Source organism: Hyla sarda, chromosome 9 (genome assembly GCF_029499605.1).
Source record: "Hyla sarda isolate aHylSar1 chromosome 9, aHylSar1.hap1, whole genome shotgun sequence".
Lineage (NCBI taxonomy): Eukaryota > Metazoa > Chordata > Amphibia > Anura > Hylidae > Hyla > Hyla sarda.
The window spans coordinates 93,166,226-93,184,290 of NC_079197.1; the positions used below are offsets into that span (position 1 = coordinate 93,166,226).

At 39.8% G+C, this 18,065-nt stretch overlaps 1 protein-coding gene and 1 long non-coding RNA gene across 6 annotated transcripts in view; one reads left to right on the forward strand and one right to left on the reverse strand.

Moving 5' to 3' along the window:
* Positions 1 to 18,065, reverse strand: part of TENM1 (teneurin transmembrane protein 1) — an 876,412-nt gene that overhangs the window by 378,150 nt on the left and 480,197 nt on the right. For all 3 annotated transcript variants that reach the window (XM_056539239.1, XM_056539238.1, XM_056539237.1), the window contains 3 exons: positions 15,798 to 16,008; positions 14,041 to 14,142; positions 979 to 1,176 (listed from right to left, as the gene is read on the reverse strand). In XM_056539239.1, the coding sequence (XP_056395214.1) occupies positions 979 to 1,176; positions 14,041 to 14,142; positions 15,798 to 16,008 (511 nt within the window). The remainder of the gene's footprint in view (positions 1 to 978; positions 1,177 to 14,040; positions 14,143 to 15,797; positions 16,009 to 18,065) is intronic.
* On the forward strand, positions 806 to 18,010 carry LOC130290963 (uncharacterized). Of its 3 annotated transcripts, none has more exons than XR_008847751.1 (4): positions 806 to 888; positions 14,047 to 14,202; positions 14,986 to 15,046; positions 15,182 to 15,286. It is a non-coding gene; the product is annotated as an uncharacterized LOC130290963 (long non-coding RNA). The 3 variants fall into 3 exon arrangements; XR_008847750.1 differs by lacking the exons at positions 806 to 888; positions 15,182 to 15,286 and adding exons at positions 1,379 to 1,467; positions 17,445 to 18,010; XR_008847749.1 differs by lacking the exon at positions 806 to 888 and adding an exon at positions 1,379 to 1,467.

The window sequence follows — 18,065 nt, forward strand, 5'->3', positions numbered from 1 at the left end:
ATGGGAATATCACTTGACACAGATGCTATTTTGACTCTGATCACCATGACTACATTGATAGACCTGTATATTTGTAGGATACATTCACATATATCAAACAGGGGAAGCAAATAATTTCATCAAGTAAAATAGAGTGTCTGTTCTTTCCGTTCAGGAGAACATAGTCCATACAACCCCATATAATGTTCCTTCAAAGAAGATTGATGGCTGTAAAAGATCTAAAACATAAATGCCAAATCTCATGAAGATGATCTGTATTGAAAACAATGGGCTCAGTTTTGCATTCAGTTTTCCTCTAACATGTATAATAACAGCCAGAAGGAATGGAGCTTAAGTATTGAACATATGTGAATGGGCCCTTAGTTTGATTTCTCCTTTACCGTGTGTTTTACAAATACACATAACAAACAGATATGGAGCATTAGGCTGTGTTCACATCTGCTTTCTGAATTATAAATGATATTAAAGCTGTAATGAATCAGGTACATGATGGACACTAACAGACATGGGCTGATCCCCCTGACTAATCATAAGGTCATCGGGTGGTGTTGGTGTCCATAGGTGTACTAAGCATATATCTCTTTATTATTGTAGATATGAGTTATGGGGATATGTTTGCAATTGAGAATATTAAGCCCTATGGGGGAGATTTATCAAAACCTGTGCACAGAAAGAGTGGAGCAGTTGCCCATAGCAATCAATCAGCTTACTTCTTTCATTTTTAAAGAGGCCTGTAAAAAATGAAAGAAGCGATCTGATTGGTTGCTATGGGAAACTGGAGAACTTTTCCTCTGGACGGTTTTTGATAAATCTTCCCCTATGTGTTGAGCCAACAATTAGACTGCTGTCTGCATACTGTGCACTAGACAAGGATGTAAAATATATAAGGTTTATATTGGAAAGTTAGTTTATACGTCTTGAAGAAACAGCTGTATAGATTTATGTTTCGATGTAAAATATATATCCTCCATAACTAACCTTCTTCACAGATTTCTCCTTTATATCCTGGAGCACAGTTACAGACACCCAGAAGACAGGTCCCGTGACCTCCAGAGCAGGTTGGGTCTATACATTGCTCTTCTGGCACATCACATTCTGCTCCTTTCCATCCATTCCTGCATACACAGTGCCCCTTTTCATATTCACCATTACCACTACAGAGTACTGGGCATGAATCTAAAGAAAGGGGAGACAAGTGAACACACAGATAAATAGTAAGGTTAATGTTTACATATTGGGGGAGATTTATCAACAGCTGTGCAGAGGAAAAGTTGCCCAGTCGTCCATAGCAACCAATCAGATTGCCTCTTTCATTTTGCAGAGGCCTTGTTAAAAATGAAAGAAGCGATCTGATAGGTTGCTATGGGCAACTCAGCAACTTTTCCTCTGCACAGGTTTTTATAAATCTCCCCCAATATATCTGTCAGTCAATTCACTCAAAATAAAGCAACATAAAAGACCTGTGAGGTTTGTGCAAGTTTTTACTAATCTTAAAAAATCATGCCTAAGGCTGCTTTCACACTATGAGGTTCTCCCGTTAATACACGTATATTTGAAACATAATTATTAACACACGTTAAACAACCCCATTCAAGTCAATGGTTTTTTTCCGTTTACCCTTTGTCACACGTTATAGCCCGTCATGACTAACGTATGTTGATTGTGACGGGAGAAATAGCGTGACATGCACAAATTTTTCGCACGTCACAAGAAACGGGTAAAGTAACGTATGCTATTTTTAACATTGAAGTTTATGGCCGACAGACGTTAGTAAATACACCCGTTAATGCCGTTATTATAACGGACATTATTTTTACTGAGCATGCTCAGAAGAGGTGACATCAGTAGAATGCTGCAGTGCTAAGGGACTACTACTACTCCCATCATGGAACAGACTTGTTTCCATGCTGGGAGTAGTAGTTCCTGGCTGCAGAAGTCTGCCGGTGGCTGGGGAGGTTACATTAGTGTTTGTACTTCTACCCCCATCATGGAACAGACTCTGTTCCATGATGGGGGTTGTAGTACAGGGGCTGAGGGATTGATCGCATCGGGTCTCACTTCTGACACCCAATGCGATCAGAAGTTATTAAGCAGGGGAGCGGGCGGCATGCTCCGCAGCCCTGCGATCACCGATGTATTTTTTACTTTCATTTTTAAATTCCCCGCGGGGATCCCTGAATGGCCGGTACTGAGGAGCCATTAGGGCTCCCTGCAGGGATTTTAATGGACAATGTGAGGGGACATATGCATAATAAATGTGTTGTGTGTGTGTGTGTGTGTGGGTGGTGGTGGTGGTGGGGGGGGGGGTCATAGAGCGCCATATATCTAGCCCCCGCCAGCGCATTCATAAAAATATGACCCCCGCCAGCGCATTTATAAGTATATATCTATACCCCCCACCAGCGCATAATGTGACCCCCGCCAGCGCATTTGTCCTAGTTTTCTATTGCAGCGCTGTATGTGACAACCATACCTATCAGAACGTATCTATGAATGAATAGTATATCTGTCAGGATCATCGGCCGAGCGGCTGCTGGATGCGCTCCTGACATTTATACTTGTCATATATATCGCATTTGTACAGTGCTATATATGACAAGTATATATGTCAGGAGCGCATCCAGCAGCCGCTCGGCTGATGATCCTGACAGATATACTACTCATTCATAGAGAGGCAGTTGTATATGTCCTGTGGGGGGCAGATAACACTATATGTCTGCCCCCCCCCCCCCAGCACATCTATGTACATATACAGCTGCCGCTCTATGAATGAATAGTATATCTGTCAGGATCATCGGCCGAGCAGCTGAAGAAAATGTTCTGATAGGTATGGTTGTCACATATAGCGCTGCAATAGAAAATTAGGACAAATGCGCTGGTGGGGGGTATAGATATATACTTATAAATGCGCTGGCAGCGGTCATATTTTTATTAATGTGCTGGCGGGGGCTAGATATATAGCGCTCCATGACCCCCCCCACACACACACACACAACACTTTTATTATACATATGTCCCCTCACATTGTCCATTAAAATCCCTGCAGGGAGCCCTGATTGGCTCCTCAGTATTGGCCATTCAGGGATCCCCGCAGGAATTTAAAAATGAACGTAAAAAATACATAGTGATCGCAGGGTTGTGGAGCTATGGGCCACTCAGCAACTTTTTCTCTGGACAGATTTTGATAAATCTCCCCGTATGTATCTACTATGTATCTATGACCCAGTAAGTATCAGAATGACAGCAACAGGTGGCAATATGTATATATAATTTTTATTTTTTTTTAAGAAAGGCTGTTTCCCTTTTTATTAAAGCAACCTGATACCTCAACAATACATACCTTTACTATAAAATGATGACTAGTGCTTCCTTTTTCATTGCCTCTGCAGTCTACTAATTTATAATATAAAAAGTTCCTCTTGATTAAATCTTCAATGTCCTCCGGGGTCTGTTATCTTACACTTATCAACATTAACCTCACTGAGCTGGATACTCTTACATTTAAGTGATCATAAATCCGTCCATTTATAATTTTAGATGCAAAGTACATTAGCAGCACATGGGCTATAGAGAGCAAAGGCAGGAGACACAGTTATTCAATATCTAAGGTTTGGCTACACAGTAACTGTTGCCTTGTAGACCTAGTACTGTGCGTTAAAGCCACTTCTATGACACAGTTCTCTACTCTGTCTTGCCTGACAATCACATTGGATTAAAGTCTTTTTCACATGGATTTATATAGTAAATAAATGTGTTGTATTATTGACATTTGCCCCTAGAGGAAAAAAAAAAGTTGCATAGAGGATTAATATGCTGGACATTGATTGCCTATGGCTTCACAGTAGAGAGTTTTTTTACTGCCACTTTGGACACTACTTTGCCATGTACATAAAGCAATAATCGGATTGTATGGTGATAGAAAGGTGTCAGACTGGTTTAAAAAAAAAAAAAGATCCCCTTTGACAGTGCCTGCATCCTTGATGATCCCTGTCTTGACCCATCTCAGCCAGTGATTGGCTGAGCAGGGATGTGGGCACCAGCAGGGATGAGGGCACCAGCCAAACAGCATCAACTGGTTGGAGTATAGTAAGCCAGACTGGACCCTTTTCAATATATTTATATGGCCACACAATTGGAACAGTGTGTGAAAATGCTGCCAGATGCAGTTGAGCATGTAGGTATAAGATGTATAAATGTAAATTTCACAGTGTTACTGCTCATAAGTTTTTGTAGATTGTCATACCACATTTTTGTCAATATTTTGATGCTTTTTTATTGACATTTTACTTGTTAATTTTTAATTAAAAAAAATATAAATATAACCCAAATATAAATATATCTACACACTGCTGTGTTTTGGTTTGTGGCTTTTAGCTCATTTTTGCATCTTAGACTTTAATAGGCTTTGTAATATGCTGTAAAAAATTTTTTTTAAATAAAGCATTTGAAGAATGCCACTAAAAATATCATAAAAATGAAGTAAAAAAAAAAAAACCTCAGGGGTGTTTGTAGGTGCTTTTGATGCAGCTATTTTTGGTATCTTCTTTGATCTACCTTCCTCCATAAAATCACATGAACACAGTGTGAAGATTTATTAAAGTGTAAACATAAGCCAATAAAAGAGGTGAAAATATTACACATTTTAATATTCTAATAACTATATGATGTTGATGATGTAACTTGCCAGTTCTATCTGTCCCTCTGTCACTAAGACATAGAGACATTGGGAAAGTTCTTACTATTAAAGACACATCTTTAGCCTTGGGCAATGAATTTACTAACACAGCAACATCATTAACCTGCTGGCTGCCAAGAGGCAGTGTTCTCACCTAAGATGACACGTGGCTGTTAGAGTAATTAGAGGATTTATATTAAGGACACTTTTTTGCTATTAACATAATTGATTTCCCTTACAGTACTGGTAGTTCTCTGACAGTAGAAACAATTCCTAAAGGATCTTCAAATATTTATCATATATATCTAGATTTCGTTAATTGACTTCTTAATGCTGTTAAATAAATCATCATATAACAGCACTGAAATCAATAGGATTAAGCTGTACCATCATTAACATATAATGAAAATGACTTCATTCCCTTTAAATACAGTGCCAAATGAGTTGTGGTACACCACAGGGTTATTTTCCTTACAGGAAGAAGGCGCTCATGTTAGATGCTAAGTGTCTTGTGGAAGCCAATGATAAACTAGGCTTTAAAAGTTTTAACCTGATAATTGCTCAATTAGAATGTAACTCCCAGGGGTTGCAGCAGCGGGTATAGAACATGGCCCAAATTTACATCATGACTACAAACTTCTAGTGCTAGTTTGGAGCGCTATACACCAATAATAGGGCACAGGCATGTTTGTACTCTGAAATAAATAAAAATAGCATAATATGTAATCTAATAACAGAATTAGGAATCTAGTTTGCATCCTTCAATGTACTCTCTCTCTCTTTATATATATATATATATATATATATATGTATATATATATATATATATATATATATATATATATAAAATATATAACAAATTACACCCACTAAATTTATTATTTTTTAATAATTTTAACAAAATATATACAGTATAAACAAATGTTGCAACCATCCCCAAGCATGCAAAAAGTCCATGCCGTTTACCATACCATGATTCCTGCATACATCTAAAGAAGATCTTTGCAGAGAGTCCACCTAACAGAGAGATGTGATTCTAGTGACGTTTTGGGGTCCACACCGTATTCAGGCATGTCTGAGAGAAATGTGAGGTAGGATTACACAACTACTATCCCCAAAGGCAGACCCCCAAAATGTTGCTAGGGGCATAATCCCACCTCACACTGTTTAGTGGACTCTCTGCCAGGATTGTGTTACGTGTTTTGCACGCTGGATGATTACGTCGCAATAACCATTGCCTTTTCTTCATGGTGACAGGCTGCTACTTTATAAAATCTTTACAACTTTGCAGCATCTGATCTGACCCTATAAGGCTGGGCTTACAAATATCAGGCGTCCGGCATAGTTTCCCTCCGGTGTGCACCGGAGGAAACTGATTCCATTTGAATGGGATAGTTCCCAATCATCCAACGTCTCAGTTTTGATGCCAGATGGTTGGATATGCCGGAAGGCACCGGACAGAGGAATGCAGCAAGCTGTGTTGCCCTGTCTGCTGTGCAAATACAATGGACACTGGATGTCATACAACTGAAGACAACTTGTCATCAGTTGTGGAATCAATTGCAACAAGATATAGAGTTCACCTATGCCCGATTCCGGACATATGTGAACCCAGCCTAATAAAGGTCAAGAGCTTTCTGAATTTTCTGATAGCTTTTTCTGAAAGTGTACTGCTTTTAAAAATGTCTAACCTTTTTTTAAACAAATGTTTAAAACTACCCTATTGTTGTGACCCCTAAAACTTTCTTATTTTACAGTACATGGGGCTAAAGACTTCTGCCGTGATCTTTAGTTTCTATCGGTGCCATGTTCCCATATTTGTGACTTTTTAATCACTTTTATTTAATTAAATTTTTGGGGGGATGTAATGTGACCAAAAAACAGCAATTTTGAACATTTAAGTTGTTCACCATATAGGATAACTAACATTATATTTTAATAGCCTGGACATTTCCGCACAGAGTGATGAAAAATATGTTTGTTTCTTTATTTATTTATTCTTAAATTTTTTTGTAAAATGGGAAAAGGGGGGTGATTTAACTTTTATTGAGGGAGGGACATCACATAAAAAAAAATTATTTTTATTATAGACTTTACATTTTTTAAGTCCTATTTAGCACTATTCAGTGATATAGGTGATCCACTTGTATAGCCTGCCAGAAGACAGACCATATAAGTGAATCCAAGAAGGGTGGCCACAATCCCACAGTCTATGAAGTTAGTGCAGCTCCTGCACTTGCTTCATAGATTTTACAGGCAGTATCCCAGGCCACAACGATGTCCTGCCTCGGCTGGTGATAGGCTGAGCACACTGTCATGGAAGGAGCCCGGGCATCAGGGAGAAGGCAGGGCCCGGGCTACTTACATGACAGTGCGCTCAGCCTATCACCGGCCAAGGTGGGACATCGTTGCAGCCTGCGATACACTGAGCACAGTATGAGTCACCGAGCCCAAGAAGCAGGAAGCAGAGCAGCAGGGGAGGACTTGGACGCCAATATCGGCACAATGGGGGAACGTAGGAAGGTGAGTTAAAGTTTGTTTTTTCAGTTTTTGTAGCCTGGGTATAGGGGGAGTGAAAAGTGTTGTGCCGCAGTTCTCCTTTAACAAATTAAAACTGACATGTTTTTTTTTTTTTTATTCTGTGGATCAATATGAATAAAGTGTACCTGTCATTAACAAAAGTTTTTGATATCATGTGTAGATAATACTATTATATGTACATTTGTAATATACATTGATTTAAAAAAAAATTGTGAGGAAAAAATGCTGTCCTTATTGTCTGTGTGTCTCTTTGAGGAGTCCAAATACAGTAAGTGAGGGTAGGACAAGCAGGGCTCTGTGCAGGCTCCTGGCTTGTCAATCATCCTGCTGTTTGAGCCGGGGAGTGTCAGAGAGCCTATATGGATCCCTATAACTTTGGGATATGGGACTGTATGAATGCTTATATTTTGCATTGTGATCTGTAGTTATTATCGATGCCATGTTTATGTATATATGACCTTTTGATCACTTTTTATTATTTTTTTTTCTGGGATGTGATTAAAACTTAGCAGTTTTAGACTTTGGTATTTTTGATAAGTTTACGCCATTTACCCCATTGTATCATAAATATTGTGTCTTACAAATAGGGATATTTCTGCATGCAACAATATCAAAGATGTGTTTTTAATTTATTTTTTATTTGAAAAATAGGAAAAAGGGGTGATCATAATTTGTTTTAGGTGAGGGGCTTATTTACATACAAAAAAAAACTTTTTTTTATTATTTCATTGACACTTTAAAGTCCCTATATGGGACTTTTGCACGCAATCATTAGATTGCTACGACAAATGCTGTGCTACTGCATAACGTTTACTGATTTACTGATAGAACCTGCCTTAAGGGTTCTATTAGCATATTGGAACTCATGCAGGCATTCAGGGGTGTCGATCAGTTAGGGGTAAAGTAATTGCAGCTCTTAAATGGTTACTTAAGGGATTACTGGCAGATAACGTCAGGAGTGCCAATGTCCATCATTGACTATAAGAGCATAGCTGCTGTTAGCAGCTGTTACTCACAGTCTATGGAGCGAGTGTAGCTCCTGCACTTACTTCATAGTTTAATGCCGTTCCTTGTGCCATAAACACCAGGGAACCAGACATACTTAAGGGTTTAAGAAACATATTTAACATAAAAACTCAATTTAAAAAAACTAAACAAAAAACATAGTGCAGCCTTTGGGTTTCATAATATAATCTCACCTCAAAATTCCATTAAAAAGTATCCTGATATAGTTATTTACATGTAAGTCCTGTTGCCAAAAACTCGTAACTTGTTATTCTTTTCTTAAAAGATTTTGTTGCTTTTTTTAAAAGATGACAGACATATTTGTTTTCACTTTTAAATTAGCTTCTCAAGAAGTAAAGGACAATTGACATATTATATCGATATCAAGATAACAGTTTGCCAATATGGCGGTACATTTGTACATTTTGTTGCCATATTTTCAAGAATGGTTACTGCAGAAAAACTGCAAAAAATGTCAATATCTTTGTGAGTAACAATAAAAAGAAATTAAAAGACATGGGGGAGGGTATTTAACCCCTTAAGGACCGAGGGTTTTTCCGTTTTTGCATTTTCTTTTTTTCCTCCTTGCCTTTAAAAAAATCATAACTCTTTCAATTTTGCACCTAAAAATCCATATGATGGCTTATTTTTTGCGCCACCAATTCTACTTTGTAATGACATCAGTCATTTTACCCAAAAATCTACGGTGAAACGGAAAAAAAATTGTGAGACAAAATTGAAAAAAAAAAAACGCTGTTTTGTAATTTTGGGGGCTTCCGTTTCTACATAGTACATTTTTCGGTAAAAATGACACCTTATCTTTATTCTGTAGGTCCATACGATTAAAATGATGCCCTACTTATATAGGTTTGATTTTGACGTACTTCTGGAAAAAATCATAACTACATGCAGGAAAATTAATACGTTTAAAATCGTCATCTTCTGACCCCTATAACTTTTTTATTTTTGCACGTATGAGGCGATATGAGGGCTCATTTTTTGCGCCGTGATCTGAAGTTTTTAGCGGTTTTGCATTGATAGGACTTATTGATCGCTTTTTATTCATTTTTTCATGATATAAAAGTGACAAAAAATGCACTATTTTGGACTTTGGAATTTTTTTGCGCTTTTGGAATTTTTGACTTTGAACGCCGCGTCTAAAGGGTTAATAGCGCACGGCACCGCGATCAATGCCGCAAGCTATTAGCTACGGGTCTCGGCCGTTGTTAGAGGCTGGGCCCGACCCGCTATGACGTGGGGCCACGCCGTGGCCCCGCGTTATAGATTGGGAGCGGACACATGACGTTCCAGTACGTCATGTGTCCTTAAGGGGTTAAAGGATTGGCACTACTGTGTTTGCTTTAGCTATGCCACATTTCCTAAAATGTGGCACACATTATTTACGTCACATTCAGATATTTTACACATTTTTTTTCACTTTATTAGTACCTTGCTCGCCAATGTTTTTAAGAGGGGTGTGGTCTCGTGTTTTCTGCATTTAACCCAAGATATCCAAAGGTTGATCTCCCCTTTCTGGTGCACAAAGGTGTCTTAGTTAATACTAGAGTTTTACTGGGGTTAACTGTGCCATCCTAGATGACTGTCTTACTATAATGAATAAAATCATTTTTATAAATTATTTTACATTTTTTTTATTCAAAAAAGCTAATATTTTCTTTATTTTTTACACTACTCTTCAAAAAAAATTTTTGGTAAATGTAAATGTATGTTCTTCAATAGGCTGTTCTACAGATTAACCTCAAAATAAGACATATTATGTATGCCCTTGTTGTGTTCCAGGAGTATCAAGTGTATTCACAAGCTAAGTGAGCTTCATACCTGCTGAGTTTCAGCTGCTATCAGCAAGCCAGGACTCACCGCTAATGCTGGACATCAGCATGATAGTCAATGCTTTAACCCCATTCATTCTCCAATGCAGTTAACATAACAGATCAAGGTCACTTACCCTCCTCCCTGGTATCAGATTAGTGCTTTTACTATACAAGCTTCCTCGGCAGGCTGTGTAAGCATTGTGCCAATAACAGCAATCAATAATGCTATGCTGTGGCATAGCACTGAAAGTGATTGTAATTAATTTGGAATAATTCCCTATGGGAACTAAAAATGGTGGCTGTAGTGGCTCGTCATGCCTTCTCCTATAGACATGAATAGAAGGGGTGTGGTGTGACGTTACGACTATGGCTGCCTGAACCCAGCGTTCTGGACAAAAATGTTTAGAACACCAGGGTGCCATCTGGAGATTGCAGGAGGTCCCAGGGACCGGACTCCTCGTGATCTGACATCTTATCCACTATCCTTTGGATAGATGATAAAATGTCCAGGGGCAGATTACCCCTTGAAGTTTTGGCTATTGTTGTCAAAGTGGCTACTTATAACATTTTGAAAGCTTTCCTGTTATATGTGAAGGTGCTGAGACAAGGAACTGTTTGATTTGTGACAATTCTGCCATCTTTATTTACTTCACAGGGGTGACCAGTGGTAAACTAATGAAATGGGGTGTTTAACAGAGGTTTTGACACCCCAGATGTTAAAATAACAGGCACCATTTAAAACATCTGACACAAATATCACTGTTTGCAGTGCTAATAAACCTTCACTAAATACACAAGTCTTTAAATACCGTATTTATTGGGGTATACCACGCACCGGCCTATAACACGCACCCTCATTTTACCAAGGATATTTGGGTAAAAAAAGTTTTTTACCCAAATATCCATGGTAAAATGAGGGTGCGTGTGTGCGCGTGTATACCCCGATACATCCCCAGGAAAGGTAGGGGGAGAGAGGCCGTAGCTGCCCGCTTCTCTCCCCCTGCCTTTCCTGGGGTCTAGAGCCCTGCTGCCGGCCCTTGTCTCCCCCTGGCTGTCGGCGCCGCTGCCCATTCTGTCCCCCTGACTATCGGTGCCGGTGCCCCATTGCCGGCGCCGATAGCCAGGGGGAGAGAAGCGGCGCCGACAGCCAGGGGGAGAGAAGGGGCAGTGGCACCCATTGCCGGCGCCGCTGCCCCGTTGCCTCCCCCCATCCCCCGTGGCATAATTACCTGTTGCCGGGGTCGGGTCCGCGCTGCTGCAGGCCTCCGGCGTGCGTCCCCTGCGTCGTTGCTATGCGCTGCACGGCGCGGCGCATGACGTCAGTGCGCCGCGCCGTGCATAGCAACGACGCAGGGGATGCACGCCGGAGGCCTGCAGCAGCGCGGACCCGACCCCGGCAACAGGTAATTATGCCACCGGGGATGGGGGGAGGCAACGGGGGCAGTGGCGCCGGCAATGGGTGCCGCTGCCCCTTCTCTCCCCCTGGCTGTCGGCGCCGCTTCTCTCCCCCTGGCTATCGGCGCCCCATTGCACCGATAGTCAGGGGGACAGAACGGGCAGCGGCGCCGATAGCCAGGGGGAGAGAAGGGCCGGCAGCAGGGCTCTAGACCCCAGGAAAGGCAGGGGGAGAGAAGCCGGCAGCGATGGCCTCTCTCCCCCTGCCTTTCCGGGGGGTGTATCGGCGTATAACACGCACATAGACTTTAGGCTAAAAATTTTAGCCTAAAAAGTGCTATTTTAGCCTAAAAAGTGTTATACGCCGATAAATATGGTATGTCCACCACTGGCAACTGCTCAGAATCTCTGAACATCAAGTAACTAAAAAGATAAGGCATATGGAGCAGTATAGTTAATAGAAGAGATTACAATAGTTACATTTATTAAGTCCAGAGAACAGATATCAGGGGGGAGAGACATAATTAACTTTTAAAAGTATATAAATGTCCAGTACAAAAATATGAGAAAAGGCTATTTTATGGAAAAATCCCCTTAAAAGCAGGAACCCTACAGAGACACCAAAGTTTATTTCCCATACAAATAATGGGGGATATTTATCAAAACAGAGGCCTTTTTTAAAAAAAAAAAAAAAAAGAAAGAAGCAATCTGAATGATTGCTATTGACAACTGCATCACATTTTCTCTGCACAGGTTTTGATAAAGTACCACCAATGAATTGGTGGAATGGTCTACCTCAAAAGGTGGGTCACTGCAGAAACCGGTGATTATACTAGTGCACATATAAATGCTTAAAATTATTGTTTTTCATGTTGATCCAGTCTGATCAGCCACAGGATCAGGAGGGAAATAACATTTTACTTTTTTAGGAAAAATAGATCATAGATGGTGATTCAAAAAAAGGAAAATCACTTGGCTAAAAGGGTTTAAGGGAACTGAAATTTACGTTCCAAACTGCTGACACTGTATATGTGATTTCAATTAGTATATCTGTCTGTGCTTCCATAACATAGAAAATCTTTTTTTATTCTCTGGTTACAAGTGTCTTAAGGTGAGATCCCATTCCCCTGAAGTGCTAAAGGCTGGAATGCCTCCTTCCTCCTCTTCCCATCCATGTCCTTGCTTGACTGACAGCTGGAAGCCGAGCCCTGTTTACAAATTTTGCACCTGCACACACTTTGTATGCAATGTGCAGGAATGATATTTGGAAACAAAGCTCAGTGCGGGAAGCTGAGCCCTGACTGTCAATCAAGCAAGCAGGTACAGGGCTAGAAGGGGAGGAGTTAAAGCCCTCTGCACTTCAGGAGCTTGGGAACTCCCCTTTGACACTTGATACCAGTGCCACAAAGTTAAACAGGTTTGTAAATTACTTCTTTTAAAAAAATTCCAGTACTTATGAGCTGCTGTATACTACAGAGGAAGTTCTTTTCTTTTTGAATTTATTTTCTGTCTGACCACAGTGCTCTCCGCTGACACCTCTGTCCATGTCAGGAACTGTTCAGAGCAGGATAGGCTTGCTATGGGGATTTGCTCCTGCTCCGGACAGTTCCTTACATGGACAGATGTGTCAGCAGAGAGCACTGTGGTCAGACTGAAAATAAATTCATAATGAAAAGAACTTCCCCTGGAGCATAAAGCAGCTGATAAGTACTGGAAGGATTAAGATGTTTTAATAGAAGTCATTTACAAATCTGTTTAACTTTCTGGCACCAGTTGATTAAAAAAAAATTATTGTTTTCCACCGGAGTACCCCTTTAAAGGGAACCTGCCAGTGCAAATCCAATTCCAAACTGCTGAGACTGTTATATAGCTGTTAGGGCAAGGAGACATATGGTACATTTTTATATATCTGCTCCTGCTTCTATAAAGTATAAAAATGCTTTTATTCACCGGTATCAAGTGGGAGTTCCCAAGCTCCTGAAGTGCAGAGGGCTTTAACTCCTCCTCTTCTAGCCCTGTACCTGCTTGCTTGATTGACAGTCAGGGCTCAGCTTCCAGCACTGAGCTTTGTTTCCAAATATCATTTCTGCAAATTGTGCAGGTGCAAAATTTGTAAACAGGGCTCGGCTTCCAGCTGTCAGTCAAGCAAGGACAGGGATGAGAAGAGGAGCAAGGAGGCATTTCAGCCTTTAGCACTTCAGGGGATTGGGATCTCACCTTAAGAGACTTGTCACCTGAGTACCTCTTTAATTACTTGTTGAGCCAGAAGTAGAAATGTTTATGAGCCTTGAGTGTGAGGGTCAAGATATTGAGAAAGAAGTGAGCCTTATACTCAATTTAGACAAACATTCTGTGCCAGGGTTTGTGCCCTGGCCTTCTAACATACTGTATCCATTTGCCAATAAGTAAAATGGGCATTGACTTGTACCTAGTTTTAGTGCTTTACAATTTTTGTGTTTGGATGCCCTAACAGTCTGCCTTAGTCTGCCTTTTATTAGATTAAGATCTAATAATAAAAATGTAACTTCCTTTTATTTCAAGACATCTCGCATACAGTTAAATGCAAATAATCATAAAATTATTATTCTATACCTCTAGAGCAATCTGGTCCCAAGAATCCCGGGAAGCAGTGACAATGCCCAGATATGCATTCTCCATTCCCATTACAGTTGGTTGAACAATCATCCATCATTTCTGTGAATGAATAAAATGGCATAAAGTAGACTGCGTTAAAGTTTGGATTCAGCTGTAAAGGTAATGTGCTATGAGTGACTCAATTGCAGAGAAATTGCTGCAAATTTACCTCTGCAGTAAAAATAATCATACTAGTTTTTATTCTGATATACCGAGAACTTAAATAAGTATTTGAGTATATAGAATTTTTTCTCGGATGAATAAAATTGTCATAAAATCAGTGACATTAGAGAAATATGATTCACTATACAGTACGTAAAACTGAACAAATAAATTTCCAAATAGAGTCCTGTATGCAAGATTAATACAGTTCCACTGTCACTTTCTTACGTTCGATACATGGTAAGAAAAGATAATTTGTACGTGGGAGTCTTCAAAAAGTTTAATGCCGCCAATACATCACAGGTGTAACACAAGCATCCAGAATTTATGTAGAAAACACTGCGTTTGATGAATATAGAATAAATGGCAGTGACACATCACTCAGATTTACTGGAGGATATGACTAATTCCTCATACATCAAGTTGCACATTTACCTGAAATGATCCATAAGCTGTTGTCTAAATTATCCTTTGGACATTATCATCATTTTTACTGAGCTGGAAACAATAGCTCACAGACATGTTCTTCAACCCTGGCTAATGCTTTACAAATAAACTTAACAAATAAGCTGCTTATACTTTAAAGAGGCAACGTAATATGTTCAAGTGAAGAACAAAAATACTGCAAGCGCACTTATTTCGCTATTGTCATCTTGCAGATTGGGAGGACAGTTGTTGGGTACTCAAGGGACTTAGAGAACCTGGTTTATCTCCTTAACTATTATTGTTCTGTCCAAACAGAAAAACAACAGATCTAAGAAAACCTATCCAAAGTCTATAAACTTGTTGGAGTTTAGCTCAGGTAAGGGTTGTCGATAGTTTTAAAGCACAATATTTTTGAAATGTAAAGTATATTAGGGAATTACAATAAATGCTGATTCTTGTACTTCAGGCAAATGCTCATCTCCATCCAACTTCTCCTAAATTGTATCTCTAGCTACTTAGAATGGCAGAACTTGCGCTTGAATTTAGAACTGAAATCGAGAGATGCTGCAAGGGAGGCAAGTTGGGCCACGTGTTGGAGCAAAAGATGAACGTCTACATAAGGGTTCACACTACGTTTTCTCCCATACGGGAGCGCATACGGCAGGGGCTCATTTTTGCGCCGTATGCGCTTTTACAACCGGACCTCAAACCGTGGTTGACCACAGTTTTAGGTCCGGTTGTAAAAGCGCATACGGCGCAAAAATGAGCCGACCGGACCGAACGTTTCACTCCGGCCGGCTCATTGAAATGAATGACATACGGGAGCGCATACGAAGGCATACGGGAGTGCGAGGTTTTAGCTCCCCCCTGCCGTATGTGCTCCCGTATGGGAGAAAACGTAGTTTGAACATAATAGGTTTTAGGATGTCTTAAAAAGTAAATTAGGTGATTACTAAACAGAACGCACCATATTTCATTTAAATGTGCATATGTATGTGGGTACCATAGGAGCCAGTTTGTTAAATGAGATTCAATTTGTGAACATGCATCCTCTGGCACTATAAATAAATCTCACTATGTTTTTTGTCAATTGTTGGTTAATGCCGGAATATGTGGAAAACACCTACCAATTGCTGTGGTTAATACTATGACTTGCTCCATCTTCTTTCCATCATTGTAAAAAGCTAAATGCCAGGCACCTTGATCCATATATTCAATGAAACCTGTCTCTTGTAAAGATGGCAGAAATATACTCCGAGGTGCATGCTGCAGGTTTTCAAAATTTTTCGGTTCTTGCTTTTTCAAGTGCTTCCCATCCATCAGCTTTACAAAATCAAACTGTGTGAGAAAAAGCACAATTCACATTGGGTTAGGCTGGATAATCAAAACCATTGCATACATTATAAAATTCAGCAATAGATCATTTTGTTTCTCCATTGGGTTAAATATGTGTATATATAGTTCACTGTAACTAATAAAAGGAAGTATTTTATCAAAGAAAAGTAGCTTGCTAATTTCTGCTCATGTATGTTATAAATAGTTCCCAGAGACCTCGAGTGCTGCTCCCCTTCTTTGAAATGTGATTCTTCTAGTCAGCAGATAAACAGACAATTTTTATATCCTCAAAAATTCTGTAACAGGAAATCCAAAAATTTGTGATCTTCACACTTTTCATATATCATTTATCGCCTTCCCAAACAATGGGCCTTGTCTGAGTGTCTGGATCTCATTGTGCAGCACGTTACTATTGAGATATTGGGAGTTTAAACTCAGGTAACACTAACATGGCAAAAGACCCCATTAAGGGTCCAGCAAATAGCTGTATTATGGATTCATGTTGTCCAGTTCCATAATACACCAAGAAGGTTAGTGAGGATTCATTGCCTATGGATCTGTTATACTGAAACTGTAAATACTTCATATGCCACCACACAATGACTGCGTGCATGGTCCCATAGCTGGATTTTATATTTTTCAGTAGTCACACACATTTATCACTTAATTTATAGGCCCAACTAATGTACTTACACATTCCCTCTTTTCGGATTTCCCTTTAAATAAGCACTACAGGATTTTTTTTTCTTTTGTAACGCAGCATTGGCTAATATGCCTTGTGATTACTTGTTTAAGCAGATTTGGTAGGCATGGAATTTCAGCTATATTGATTTTAACTTTAAGGGGTACTCTGAAACACACATTTTTTGTAGAATACTGACCAGAATGCCAGCATGTAAAATAAAACACTGGACTTATTTCCCAACTCTCCCATGGGGCCTCCAGTTTTCTGCTCCCTGCCTCTGCAACAACCCGCTTCCTGCTTCTTGTAGTCAACTCGTCCCATTCAGCCCGGTCCCGCCTTGGCAGGTGATTGGCTGAGCTGCAGTGTGATGTATTGAGCTCAGGCCCTGGTCTTCTTCTTGGTGCTGTGGCCCAATACATCACACTGACACTCTGCCTATTACTGACCAAGGTGGGACATTGTTGTGGTGGTAAATAAGCTGAGCCACAGGGTGACAAAACGACCACAAGACACAGAAATAGGATCACTGCAGAGGGCGTGAGCAGGACATGGAAGGTCTAGATTTTTTTATGGGCAGAATGCTAACTGAGGGGGGTTTTCTTTTTCAAAGTATATTTTTGGGGAAATTATTATGTTCTAAAATCACAAATGAACTTTTTGGTGAAAATTTGAAGTCTTCAGGCTATGTTCAAATGATGCATTTACTGTGATTTCGGCAATTACAGTAAAAGACTGTAATTTTTTTCTCTTTCAGGAAAATCACATCTCAAGGAAGGTATATAACTACTACATATCCTGAAATAGCAGCAGCAGTAAACAGATAGGTGGGGAGGGGTGGGGTCTGTGAGCAGCCCGAAGAGATCTGATATAATTCTGTAGTTCACAGGATGTCGGCTGACCCTGCACATGCCACTTCATCTGACACGTTAAACCTTGTCATTTTCTGTTGGTCAGGCTAGTGATCACATGTTACAGTAATAAAACATATGAATGCAGCCGTGCTGGAATTAAACAAATTGCACTGTAGGACTAGTAATGCTGAGCAATGTATGGGAAAAAACTGGACTGCTTATTTTCTACATGCTTTAAAATATACCACTGTGGTAATGACCCAGTATATAAACTTTTTCTCTACTGGTATATGCATATAGACTGGGGCAATTTAAATTAGTAATAATCATCCTTATAAATATAAAATAAGCCATGTTCTTTCTTAGCATAGCACTGACATTTATATTCAGATAACATGCTGGATTTTCACCCGATTTTTCCTTTTTTTGACTGAATATGTCAGATTTTTACCAATTAGTAAAGTAGGAAATGGACATAGACACCTCCTCAAGATAACTAAGGAACAATAAAATTTCCTTCAGTC